Source organism: Mustela putorius, unplaced genomic scaffold (assembly GCF_011764305.1).
Source record: "Mustela putorius furo isolate JIRA1106 unplaced genomic scaffold, ASM1176430v1.1 tig00000585_pilon_pilon_pilon, whole genome shotgun sequence".
NCBI classification, from domain to species: domain Eukaryota; kingdom Metazoa; phylum Chordata; class Mammalia; order Carnivora; family Mustelidae; genus Mustela; species Mustela putorius.
The window spans coordinates 10,787,829-10,801,333 of record NW_025421424.1 but is presented as its reverse complement, the minus strand read 5'-3'; the positions used below and the strand labels follow the sequence as shown (position 1 = coordinate 10,801,333).

Below are 13,505 nucleotides of genomic sequence, written 5' to 3'. Positions count from 1 at the left end.
AGAGAGGAAAAAGGATTGCCTGGGGTTGGGAAAGGAAGACTCAGCTCCCCCACCCCCAGCGTCCTGGTCTCCGCTGGTGCCCCCGAGCCCCAACATAGCCCGGAAGGACAGAGGGGTTTGGAAGGAGTCCCCCTGTATTCCTGCTTGTTTCTGTGGGGGAGGGGCTCCTCCCTGCAATTGTGCTAATTCTATATGGGCCAAGGCCCTGGGGATGCCCAAGGCGCGGTGACGACTGGGTAACTGAGACCAACAGGGGAGTGACAGCACATCTGGGACTACTGAGGGGTGGGGAATGACCAAATCCTGGGCCCAGAGAAGATGGGGGTCGTGGTAGGTAGTGGCGACACACGGCCCCTCCTGAGGGTTTCCCTACTCACTTCCGTTGGGGCACCTGCGGGGCTGACTCCCAGGCGTGCAGCTTCACGCTCAGCTGTCACCGTCTTGAAATCACAGCAGAGGGGGCCCTGCGTGTTCATTTGGCACTGGCCTCTGGAAGCCACGCAGCCACATCTGGGGACGTGTCCATTCACCTCACCCTCTTACTCCAGGCAGAAGTCCAGGGCCTCAGTTCAACGTCTGGATTCAAAGCTCGCCACATGCTAGCTGGGTAACGGAGCCTCCATTTCCTGGCCTGGAGAGAACGGGAATCACAACAGCCCCCATTTCAGACACCGTGAGTGTCCAGACCTGGCCTGGAGCCCTCGGTGTGCACATGACACACGATGGGTGCCCGGCAAGTTGTTAGTTCCCTCCTCACCCCTTGCTGTAGCTCCCAGGCCTTTGCCCACAGACTTCTGAGCTCTCCTCCATATCTGGTCACAGGGGGCAGGGGCGAGGGAGGCAGAGCCGAGGGGATGGAAGAAGTGAGGGGAAGCCTGCTCCTGAAGTGGGAGAGGAAATCGGGCTTGGAGCCGGAGCCAGCTGAGGCAAAATGATGGCAGGCAGCCAGTTGTCAATTAAAGATAAGATCTCCTCCGGCCATGGAGGGCGAGTGGGGGCTGCAGGGCCCCCCAGACCGGAGAAAGCCATTTGCAGCCAGGCTCGCCTCAGAGAAGCCTGGCCGGGCGATAATGGGCGGGGATGCACTGCTGGCTCTGTAATGATATTACGCATCAGGGCCCACGTCCAAAATGGTTGTTTTCTTGTTGTGTTTTTTTGAGGATGAGTGGAACCATTTTATGGTCAGGGGCCAAGGGCCAGCAAACAGCCCAGGGGTACCAACTGCCAGGGTGGCCTTGAGGGGACCAGAAGATGCAGCTGGAGTCCCTGGTGACCATCTGATGACAGACTTCTGGAGGGGAGAGGGGCTGCGTACAGGGGCGGAGAGTTCAGGGAGAGAACAGACAAGCCCTCTGCCTCACCTCACAGAAACAGTGGGCAGTGCGGTCAGGGAGAAAAGGCAGTGGCTTCCTCAAAAAGCAGTGCCTGAGCCCAAATTACCAAGCTGGTCAAGAGAACAGGACACAGGTGTCCAAGACTGACATTGGGAGTCAGACAGTCAGGAGTCCTGGCTCCAGGACTTTATTTTATTGTTGTTAAAGATTTTTTTTTTTTTAAATTTGACAGACAGAGATCACAAGTAGGCAGAGAGACAGGCAGAGAAAGGAGGAAGCAGGCTACCCGCCAGGCGGAGAGCACGATTCGGGGCTCGATCCCAGGACCCTGGGATCTTGACCTGAGCCGAAGGCAGAGGCTTTAACCCACGGAGCCACCCAGGTGCCCCTGGCTCCAGGACTTTAATTCAGACTCAGGAGTCCTGGCTTTGTAAATTCCTAGCTGTGTGACCTGAGGCAAGTTACTTAACCCCTGTGAACCTTTGTTTCCTCATCCATGGAGTGGGAGTAAGGAGAGCGCCCACCTTACCGAGCTGTTGGCAGCACTCAGGGAACTCGCCTCGAAGGCCGTGGGTGCAGTGCCCAGCACAGAACCGTTGCCCACAGATATTGAGGGCAAGGGGAGTGTTGTGGAACAACTTACCCCAGTACCCCTCCCCAGTTTGGTTTACAGCCTCTCCTTCCAACTAAGTGCTACAGATTAACCTCATTTCGATAAAGCCCTTCTCTTTGTGTGGAGAAGGCAGAGTAGGGGTCATAACACCAGACAGCTAACACTTACGGGATGTTGGCCAATATATCCAATCCCTTAAATACGCATTCCGAGATTGGCATCCCCATTCTTGTTTCATGGAGAAAACTGCGGCACAGTACGTAGGTTCATTTCTCCAAGGTCACATAGCTGAGAAGTGGCAGAGCTGGGATTCGAACCCAAGCTGTCTGTTTCCATGAGTCCAAGGCTCCGCTGCTTTTTAAAAGAAATGGGGCTTCTAAGTCAGAACCCCAAGGGTAGGTAGGGATTTGAGCTTTTAATGTTTTTCATTTCTTTCATCTCAATTGATTCTGATAACAAAGGTATTGTCCCCCCCCCCCCGCTTTTTAAAAATATTTTATTTATTTATTTGACAGACGGAGATCATAAGTAGGCAGAGAGAGGAGGAAGCAGACTCCCGCCGAGCAGAAAGCCCGATGTGGGGTTCGATCCCAGGACCCTGGGATCACGACTTGAGCCGAAAGCAGAGGCTTTAACCCACTGAGCCACCCAGGGGCCCCTGTTTTCCCCTTTTATAGATAACCGAGGACTGAGGAAGTGAGGGATCTGGTGGTACTCCTCCTCTCCCCCAACACACACACACATAAAAGGGAATGTCATTAATTAATTAGCATGACTCCCAACTCGGAATTGGTTCTTTCCTCTGCAATCCACTGAGTTTTATTGTCTGAGGCTCAGAAGGGGCTGACTGGGATGAGGTTGGATCTGGAGACCAAGTTACAGCAGGAGCGGCTCTGCCTGGAGAAGAAATGGGATTCCTCTCCAAGGGGAAGCGGGTTTAGCTTATTTTCTGATCCCAGAGAACAGACCTAGGACCAAAAGATGGAAATGTTAGGAGGACAGATTGGGGTCAAATAAAGAAGAATCTGACTTTTTGTTTTCCTTGCTATTAACAAATTTCACGCACTGTATTAAAAGCACCCCGTACCAAATCAACAGGGAAGGAAGGCCCCGTCCCGCTCCCATAGTCCTACGTTCCTCCTTGGAGGTGACTCTGTTAATTGGTGACACTGGCAATTGGGTCCTTCCAGACCTTGAGAAAAAGGGAAGCTTTCTAACAACTACCAAACCGGAATGGCCTGTCCTGTGGGTATGAGGTCCCCGTCTCTGGAAGTGTCTGGAGAGATCCTGTGTGGTCATGTGCCAGGGTTCATGGGAAGAATATCTGCTGGGCGTGGAAGGTTGAATTAGAAGATCTCTTCTGTTTCTCACATGTTCTGCCTGGGGGCTGGGGGGTGGCACCCCGCAACTCCGTAGTGGGGTAGGCAGGTCCGGAGCCCAAGTCTTCCTAACAGGACCCGGATGAACTCCTCTCCCAACATGATTTTCCTCCCAGTCCTTTACTCTGGTGGGGAACTCCCTGGTAGACTCTGTTTGCCTCTTTCCAGCCAATCATGGCTGTCTGCCAGGGCAGAGACTGGCATTTGTGGGGCATCTGAGCCGATGACTTGGTTGACACCCTGGGCTCGGGTTGACGATGTGTAGCCAGGCCCCACCCGTACAGCCTCCTGGGGCTCTGACAGCCTCGTCACCATGAGCACCTGCCTTCCTTGCCAGGCTCTGGGCCTGTGTGGGGTCGACACGACAGGTGGCCCATGAACTGGCCCAGTCACTTAGGGCTGTGGTCACCACACCTGAGCCCCGGACAGCATTTCTCTAAAGGCTACAAGAGCTTCCAGGGACGCTGGGCCCTGCTCTCTCCTGGGGAGCCTCAGCTGGGCCTGACCATAGCATCATGGGCTGAGGAGAGGGAGACAGGAGGAGAGCTTTTGGGTCTCCAGGTCAGAGGGTCAGAGGCCTTCTGCTATTGGTGCTGGAAGCTTCTCCTTTCCTCATGGGGCTGAGGGACCAGCCTGTCACCCTATCCCCACCCTCACCCCCAGGCACCATATTTACCTGCCTTCAGGGCTATTCCCTAAGAGGCTCCCCAAACTGCAAGGGCTCTGCTTTTTGCTGAGTTAGGGTCTCTGCTTCCCTACCTCAGCAATTCCCCGTGTGGGGAGAAGGGGTGGTCAGAGGAGGTCCCTTCCTTTCTCTCTCTCTACTCACTCTCCCCTAGGTGATCTATCTTGTCCACACCTACGGTCTGAAACAGCTTCCAGGACCTGGCAACGGCCACGTTGGTAGGTCGGGCCCAGAACTCTCAACTCTATTTGTTCACTGGACAGACATACACTGAGCTTTTTCTCTATTCCCAGCCCATGTTGGGTGCACATCAGCAGCCCTCCCCTTCCTACTCTCCACACACTCACCCTGCCTGCTCAGGCCCCCCCTCGCCCACCCGACACTGGGCTCTGAGTTCACGGCTCTCCCCTCTGTGTGCTACCACAAACTCGCCACCTCCCCAGTCTGAGCCAGAAACTGGGGTGTCATTGTTAACCCTTCCCTCTTGAAGCTGAATTCACTCACTCACTCAGCACACATTAAATCTTTATTTACCAAAGGCCTATACCGCATCCTGGGGCACCGGCAGGGAACCAGGCCAGCACGACCCCTGCCCTCAGGGGGCTCATGTTCCAGTGTCACGAAAGACCAGTAAAGATCTCTCCCACCCTCATGACAACCCCTTATGGTCCCATAGTTCCTCCCTCTGAAATACAACTCACAAGCCCTCCACCTCTCACTCTTCCTCGCTGGCTCCCAGCTGCCTTCCTATAAGCCGGTCTCCTTCCAGCAGCCAGATAGGGCTTCTTAAATGGGATAGGAGGATCCTGTCCCCGAGGCTTAAGCCCTCTGTGGCTTTCATGATCCTGCTGCATTTGAATAAAATCTGAACTCTGTCAAGGTAAGGGGGAGAGGAACCTCAAGGGCCTGTGGCTCCTCAGGCCCCTTCCAGCCTCTGCCCTGTCACCCAGGCCTCTCCCCTTTTAGCCGCTGAGCCTTTCTTACACGCACCATCTCTTCCAGCTTTAGTGGAATACAGTGCCCACCTTCTCAGACTCCTTTTGCCAGGCTGAGTTCTCATCCCTCTGCTCTGGCTTTAAATGTCACTTCTTAGTGGCCCCCTCCAGGGCCCTGTGCTGTCTCCTACCACTGTAGCAGGCTCCTTTTCTCCCAGGGGCTTAGCATGCTTTGGAACGATCTATTTGTCTGTTGCCTGTCTCCCTGTAAGTACCTGGGGCCCGGCACAGTGCTAGGGGCTCCATAAATATTATATGAATGAATGAACGGGCAGACCTGGCCAGGCCATGAGCAGCCGCCGAACTGTAACACCCTCTCCTTTTCCTCCAAGCTGTTTCCAGCTGGCTTCTGCACCTCCCTTCTAGGGCATTCCTGGGAGTCCTTGGGGAGGAACGTGAAAGCTCTTCTCTTTACATTATGCATTTCCTGCCTGAGAAACTGTCAGAATAATGAGGAGGGCTGAGAGAGAGGGAGGCTGAGAGGAGAGCTCTCAGAGCTCTTCCTGCTCTCCCTTCTGGAACTTGGCTTCCACCAGCAGTTTGGGGAATTTGTGCAAACCCCCTCCCCCACCAGTGAGCTACCTGAGGGAGCTCATTCACCTTGGCTCCCCTGGGGAGGGGGGCACACCTTGCGTGGGAAGTGCTCCCCCTGGAATGGGGGAGTGAAGGAAGGAAGTGAGGGAGGCAGGAGGGATGAAGCCTTGATGAAGAGGGGAGAGACAAGGCTGGAGGGGACAGAGGTTGGGTGTGTGGAAGAGGGAAAGAACACGAGTTGCATGGGCCATCATGGCCCTCAAGCCAGTCTGCCTCCCGGCATGTGCTCTTCCTGGAACTCTGAACCTCCTGGTCCAGCTCAGGTCTCTGGGTGGGACAGCAGTGTTCCTCTAGGGACATCCTGAGCCTTCAGCTCAAGAGCTTGGGGCCACTGGGGTATGACTACCCCTGAGGGGACCTCTGTAGGGACCAGAGCCTGGGATTCCTTAACCCGGGGGCAACTCCATTCCGAATATCCCTAGAGACCCCCTCACACCCCCCAACCCCTCCAGTTTCTCACCTGTAGGCTCCAGGTCCAAGGACAGTTGCTTGATCAAATGTTCAAATCATATAACCAAGAGAAACACACAAAAACAGGCTTTTCTCCATGCCCTCAGACCTCACCCAAGAGGGGCTCAGAGAGAAGGTGTCCCACTTGGCCTAGGCCCGGCCAGCTGCCCATTGGGAAAACCAAGGGTGAGCCCAGGAGGCCCAGGAGGCCCAGAGGAGCTGTTCCTGGACTAGCTGTTGCCATGGTGGCCCTCCCTTGGGGGGGTGGCTGCCAGGTTGCCATGGAGAGAGAGCTCCGTAGTCATTGCTGCCACCACTCTTAGTACGGAGAAGCTGCTACAGGATCCTCACCCTTCTTGGGCCACTAGATGGCCAGCCTGGGGGCCCGTGGACTAGAGGAGCCCACAGCACCAAAAAACAGGAGTCAGAACTAGCCGCCTTCCCAATATCCCAGCTGCATCCAACCTCATGCCTCAGGACCGTCTCCTCCCCTGAGGGACAACACTGTTTGTACTCCTGGCAGATCGATTAGGGACCTCATTTCTCTCAGGACACCCTTAGAGGTAGCAACCAGCTCCTGGGGAGTCTGGGGATAGGATAATTAGGGTAGGGGGTATGTAAGAAGGCCCCAGTGGTACCACTTTCCCTCTGGGCCTCAGTGTGCTGGACTGTGACTAGCTAATTTCTCTGGACAGAACTGGAAAATTGGTTTTTAGAATCCTCCATCTCTCTTCCTGGGTTTTTCTGTACCCTCAGTAAATGCCACCCCTTTATCTACATCTCAAACACACGCATTTCCTGGGGCCTTCTGTTCTCTTTGCCCTCTCTTCATGGTCTCATCTATGGATCAAAAAGTATCTTGTGCCAGTCATCTACACTCTAGTATAAATTAGGGTTCACACATATTTTATTTCCCAGGACGCAGGATTACTAAATTTCCTCTCAACTTATGGAGTAAGAGAGCCCCCTTCTCGATTATATGGAAGTCTGGAGAGTTCCAAGCAGGGTAGGTTTTTTTTTATTTGTTTGTTGTTCGTTTTGATTAGAGAAGAAAGCAGGAGCTGCTTATGTGAATCAAATTAGAGACCAAGGTTCTACAAGGAGCTCTGGCTTCGCTTTGACTAATAAAAGAGAAAATGGAGCACAAAAGTGAAATTAGAAGTGATATGCAGTAGAAGCTGCCTCTGTCCAGGAGATCTTCTCTCTCTTTTTTGTCCCCCTTCCATATTCCAGTGTTGAATCCTCTGCCTAGCAAACACTTATTCATCCCTCAAGGCCCACTCAACTGTCACCTTTTCGGAGAGCCATTCCTGGACTCTTCCTTTATACTTTCACAGTACCTTGTACACCCTCCCCCCGCCAGTGTAGTACTTACCACTGGGATAGCTTGTCGTCTGTTTGCTCATTTATGGGTGTTTCATTTATTAACGCTCTTATCTCCAGCCCCTGCTCAGTGCTGGGAGCTCCATGATGAATGCATGAGCAGACAGGGAATGAATTAGCTCCCCGCTGCTGACTTTCCTCATGCACACCTGTCATTCTAGCCCATGCCTGGTCTCAGAATTTGTCCAGAACAATTCCCTGGGATGCTGGGCCTCTCCCTCTTCTACCCCATCCCCGTGTGCCAACCAAGTCTCCCTTCCTGCCATCAGAGCCCCCAACCACAGCCCTGACTCCCCTCCACTTCCAGGCTCTGACCACCTGGGCCTTTCTCTCCTGGAGCTAATGGCTTCAGACTGGCTGTCACTGGAGTCTACCTAGGATGGCTAAGGGCTTACGTCCCGGGTTCTTCCCTTCTCCCTCTTCCACCTGCTCAGTCTTCACGAGAGTGTTCTTTTAGGAGCTTCCGGCCCTCTCCAACTCTCTGAGTGCCAATTTGGGCAAAATCCCTGCTGCAGGCATGGGCCATAGAGAGAGAGAGAGAGACTGGTGATGATTTTTCCCACAGGAGCCGGGGCCAGTCCCAGGTCATTGCTCGGCTTCAGTTTCCACATCTGAATCTATGGATCAAAAAGTATCTTGTGCCAGTCATCTACACTCTAGTATAAATTAGGGTTCACACATATTTTATGGGAATTCAACCATCCCTACCTTCATCCAAGGGAGGCATGAAGGTTAATTGAGGAAGTGGGTAGAAGAGCCTTCTGGAACCCCTAGAGTACTACCTGAGGTAAAAGGTTATCATTCCTCTGACCTTCTCTCAGGGGTTGGGGTGTTCCTCTAGAAGAGGAGAGCGGATGCCTCTGGAAATAGTAAGAGCTCACATTGAGTGGGTAACTGGCCATGTGTTGTTCTGAGCCTTCTGTGTGGATGAGTCCTCAGAGGAGACCCAGGAGGTGAGGGCTCTTTTAATCACTTCCGTTTTACAGATAAGGAACCAAGGCACAGCGGTTAGCCTGACAGAGATCCCACAGACAGATTGCCCATGCCGATTTTGACCCCAACCCATTCCGCCTGGCTCTGGCCCCCACACCCCTGGCCACTGGCTCTGTGGCCACACGCAGCCACGGGTTCCAGCTGGCCCGCTCGGCTCCACTGTCGTCCATTAACTCCCCACACCCAGAATTTTGCCCTCCCCCCACGGCTTTGCTGCTTGTGACCTGTGTGACACCGGGTGAATGACTTAACCTCCCTGGAAGCTGTCCCCCTGACTGCGAAATGAGGCATCTCCTGGAGATTGCCCTGGGAGGATACACAGAGGTGGAAGGCACGAAACAGCCAGCCAGACTCAGCCAGGCGGACGGTGCTCTGGGCATGTCCCCCATTTATACTTAGAGAGACAATCGGGAGAGTAGGGCTTGGCAGGCCTGACTAGAAACCCTCTTCCAGAAATCCTTGCTAGGGCCATTCACTGTGGGGTGACGGGATGAAGACCTTCCAGCATGATGCGGGGCCCTGGGTTGGAAATGCTCATGAGATGACCAGCTGGGGTGGCCATTTCCCTCTTGGCGACCCAGGAGGCCCCGTGTGCATCCATCCCAAGGCAGTGAGATGGCAGAGAGAAGCCCGCCAAGCTGCCTGCCCTCTCCCCTGTCCCCCAAGTCTTGTCCACACAAACCTGCAAGCTATGGGGAATGGGAGCCGAAGAGCAAGTAGGCAGGAGAAAGCGCTAGAGGAGAGGCAGAGAGAGCAGGGATCTTGGAGAAGGAGGGGGGAGCGAGAGGGAGGGGGAGGAAAAGGAGTGGGGGCAGAGAGGAAGGGTGGAGGATGGAGGAGTGGGAGGGGGAGCATGGTGGGAGGAGTGGGAAAATGCCAGGAGGGAGGAGGGGAGGAGGGAGAAGCAGGAGGGACCAATCCCCGACTGTGGGACCTAAAATGAACTCAACAGGCTGGAAATAGAACAGCTGGGTAAACCCAAAACACTGTTTGGGTGTCTGCTGAGCAAGCACGTGAATGAACAGAACTGGGGGAGCAATTCGAGGAAGAAATAGATCATTTCATCTCAGAGGTAGGTCAGAACAGGAGGCCTTTATTCCAGCCCGCCCAGATTACTCAGGCTTCTTTTTCTGAGGGTGTTTTCTTTACGTAAGCATTATTTTTAACAGGCTGCCTTGCCGGTTGGGTTAGCCTGACGCCACCCCATCCTTGGCAAGTGGGAGGCTTCAGTTACTCGGAGACCAAGACCGCTCCCGGATTTTTATTGTAACCGTGGACACGTCTGGCTTCAGGGGAAGAAATCTTAATCCGCTCTCGCTCTCCGAATGGAGGCTTAGGACTCTGAGCTGTGTCATGGGATACCACTTTCCCTTGTTAGAACAAAATCCACTTCTGGGATGGGGCAGGACTGGCTTGGGGGACCCTGTCTCTCTTAGCACCCCAGGGCTCCATGATGCCTTTTGGTGGCCTCACGTGATGCCAGCACATTTCACCCCAGGAGGGGCATTGCCCCCCGGGACTTTGCCATGGGACTCTTGCCCTGGCTGTCAGTGGCACCCTAATCTCTGCCTCACCCCACCCCCATAGCGCTGTTCCATCTCCATCCACCCTTCCAGACCCTGGCACTCCTTCGCATCTAGGCTCCTAGGGAGACTCTTGGGTCTCAAAGGCCATTTGCTGACTCTCAGGGCCCTTGAGCCCCCTGAAGTTGCTGCCAAAGCTGTTTGAATGTTACGTCCCACAGGAGAGATTCCGAGCTGTCCTCAGATGCCCTGAAGAGTAGTCTGGAAGTTGGAGGTTGGGCCAGCGCAGACTATGAAAATAGCTGGAGCCAGGTGACCGCTGGAGACTCCTTTCAGCCAGCCTGAGGAGTCCTCTTCACTCTGGGGCTTTTGCTCCATCATGGATTTCTCTGGAGTTCAGCTCAGCTCTCCTTGGGACGAACGTGGACAGGAACCGGGGAGCCAGAGCTCTAGCTTTGCAATTACCACTGGCTATGCTATCTTTGGCCACTTGCTTGCTGAGCAGCTGCCTTTGTCAAATTGGGGATGATGCTGCCCACCTTAGCAGGTTCTCCCAAGGCTCGAATAAGATCCCATGTCCTGGCTGCTTAGCCCGATACCTGACATATTTCATAAAGCTTAACTTCCTTCCTTCCTCTCTGTCTTCCTTCCTGGATGAACACTGAGGAACCTTTCAAAAATGAGCAGGTAGACTCCACTAGAGGATCTTTTGGGGGAGACCTAAATTGGAGAGAGAGAACACAGGCCATCCCACAGCCTCTCCAGGAGGTGCTGGGGATGGGGTGTTAGCCCCTGGGGGAGGATGAAGAGAGGAACGCTTAGGAGCCTGGGAGCTGGCACGTGTGGGTCCATTTCCCCAACTTCTGACTCTGTTTCCTCTGCTGCTCTGGTTTTCATCAGAAGGCATTCCCACGAAGCCCCTGTTGGAGATCAATTCATGGCAACAAGCTAGGAGGGAGTTTTATCTCTAAGAATTTTCCTGTTTCAACTGGGTGTTAGTCCTGGACATGGGGACTTGGGGGCCCAAGTGGAAATGGGCCCCCAGTGTCCATTGCCTTCCTAAACTGGATGCTTAGAAACACATCAGCCATAAGGAAGCTAGCTGATTTAAGACTCTTTGACCACCCCCACCACCCCCACCGCATACACCACCAAGAGAGACACTGAATGTGGAGTCATCTTGAACTCTTCCCTTCCCTCCACTGCCTCTCCTCTTCCTCTGGGCTGCAGGCTCTTGGACTAGAGGCGGCTTGTTCTATGCACTTCATGTAGAACTAGAAGTAAAACAAATTAGCTTCCTCTTCTCTGACACTGATGCGCTGGGGGACCAAAGAGGGTGTTTCAGAAAATTCAGGAGTTCCTCTTGGTTCCTTGTACCATTTGTGACTCTTCCAGCTGTCCTTGTCCTTGTGTGAGCCTCCTCTCGTCAAGACAAGAGACCAGCATCTCCGAGAAGGCCCATCAAGTACTCTGAGCTTTTCAGTTGTAAAGGGCAAGAGAAATCAAAGCCACCTCTTATCTCCATCCAGACGATCGATAGCGATCGGGGCAACTGGTGGCTCGGTAGCTGAGTGCCTGACTTTTGATTTCCACTCGGGTCGTGATCTCAGGGTCTTGAGATTGACTCATGTGTTGGGCTCTGTGCTCAGCAGAAAGTCTGCTTGAGATTCTTTCCCTCTGCCCCTCCTCCTACTCCCTCTCTGTAAAATAAATAAATAATTCTTTCAAAAAAAAATGCAAAACATAACCCAAGGCTGTGCCCTTGCTTGTCTCACTTGGCCAGTGCTGTGTTAATGCCAAGCTGAGATTCCTTTTACTTTGTACTCACCTGGCCCCAAAGGCTGCCAGGGTATCAGCTACTAAGCCATTAATCCATAAAAGCCATCTACACCCTTCCTTAGATCCCAGAAGGAATCTCAACTCTGTCCTGACCTCGGAAGCCACCTTGGCCTTTTCGTCAGTGCTTTCTTCGCTCTGAATCTGGGCATCACATCTGTAATTTGATGCCTAGGAAATATTTTTAGCTGCCAACCTTGATGCAGACGTCATCCCTATTCACCACAGGGGTATTGAGAGAGGAAAGAGTTGGAAGATTCCAACACCTTCTTGAAGGGTCTTCCTGAAAGACAAGTCTGGCCAGGTCCCTCTGTTTCTGAAAACCCTGCTATGGTTCCCTGTCAGATAAAAGTGAGATGCCTGAGACCATCTGGCCGCTCAGGCCTCAGTCCCTGACCCTCCCTCCCCACACACCCAAGTAGCAGTGTTCTTCCAACTTGTACCCTGTCCTACTTTTGGTCACACTCTTCCCTTTCCTTACAGTGACCCCCACTCGCTCCACCTTGTGAAAACTACTCATCTTTGGTGAAGTCTTTCCTGATCCGCGCAGCCCACCAGCAGAACTCTTGTCCCTCACAGACCCTGAGACACCTTTATGAGAGCATTTCTTCACACTAGGTATTTACCTGGCCACCTTTTAGAGAGTCATAGCTCAGACTCACCTTTTCTGTACTTCCGCTAACTTGGCCAAGGGACCTATGTAGACGCTAGGATAGTAAATATATTACGGAAAATTATCCAAAATTTAGATAAGGCCAGAAGGAAGACTGTATATACCTGCAATGTCATAGTGAAGATTTGTTTAATAGAGTTTGTTTAAGGACTTTTTAATTTTCTCGAACTGTTGCTATCAGCATAGGACTTTTGAACACTTGACATTTAAGTGTGAATGCCACAGGTTCAAATGACAATATTTAGGACACGTTGGGTCAAACAAAATGTATTATTAAACATTAATTTCTCCAGTTCAGTTTTACTTTTTAATGTGGCTACTGGAAAAATTTAAATCATATACATGGCTCGTGTTATAGATCTAGGGGACAGCGCTGTTGAAGAAGAGTGTTTCATTGCTTGACTTTGTCATTTGCCTTTACTAATAAAGACTCAGACTGTCAAGTTGCATGTTAACTTGTAGATTTTTAAAAAGATTTTATTATTTTATCTGACAAGCAGAGGTTGCAGAAGAGGGAGATGGAGAACCAGGCTCCCTGCTCAGCAGGGAGCCTGATGCAGGACTCAATCCCAGAACCATGGGATCATGACCTGAGCCAAAGGCAGATGCTTAACTGACTGAGCCACACAGGTGCCCCTTAACTTGGAGATTTTTGTCTGGTAGGGATTTATTTATTTACTTATTTATTTTAAAAGATTTTATTTATTTATTTGACAGACAGAGATCACAAGTAGGCAGAGAGGCAGGCAGAGAGAGACGAGGAAGCAGGCTCCCTGCCAAGCAGAGACTCCAATGCGGGGCTCAATCCCAGGACCCCGGGATCATGACCCGAGCCCAAGGCAGAGGCTTTAACCCACTGAGCCACCAGGCACCCCAGCAACATTTTTTTTATTGTGAAAATTTTTTTTTATTGTTTATTATGTTTATTACATAACAGGATTTACTATATTTAAGTGTATCATTTGAGGACATTAAGTACATTCACGTTTTTGTACCATCCGTCACCACCGTCCATCTCCAGAACTTTCCCACCATCCCTGTGCCCAT

General features: G+C 52.4%; 1 protein-coding gene across 1 annotated transcript in view; it reads left to right on the top strand.

The window, feature by feature from the left end:
* KCNC4 (potassium voltage-gated channel subfamily C member 4) overlaps positions 1 to 12,871 on the top strand; it is a 35,673-nt gene extending 22,802 nt beyond the window's left edge. Inside the window, exon 4 of the mRNA XM_004769734.3 lies at positions 12,269 to 12,871. Within this exon, the coding sequence (XP_004769791.1) occupies positions 12,269 to 12,294 (26 nt within the window). The 3' untranslated portion in view covers positions 12,295 to 12,871. The remainder of the gene's footprint in view (positions 1 to 12,268) is intronic.
* The last annotated feature ends 634 nt before the right edge of the window (positions 12,872 to 13,505 follow it).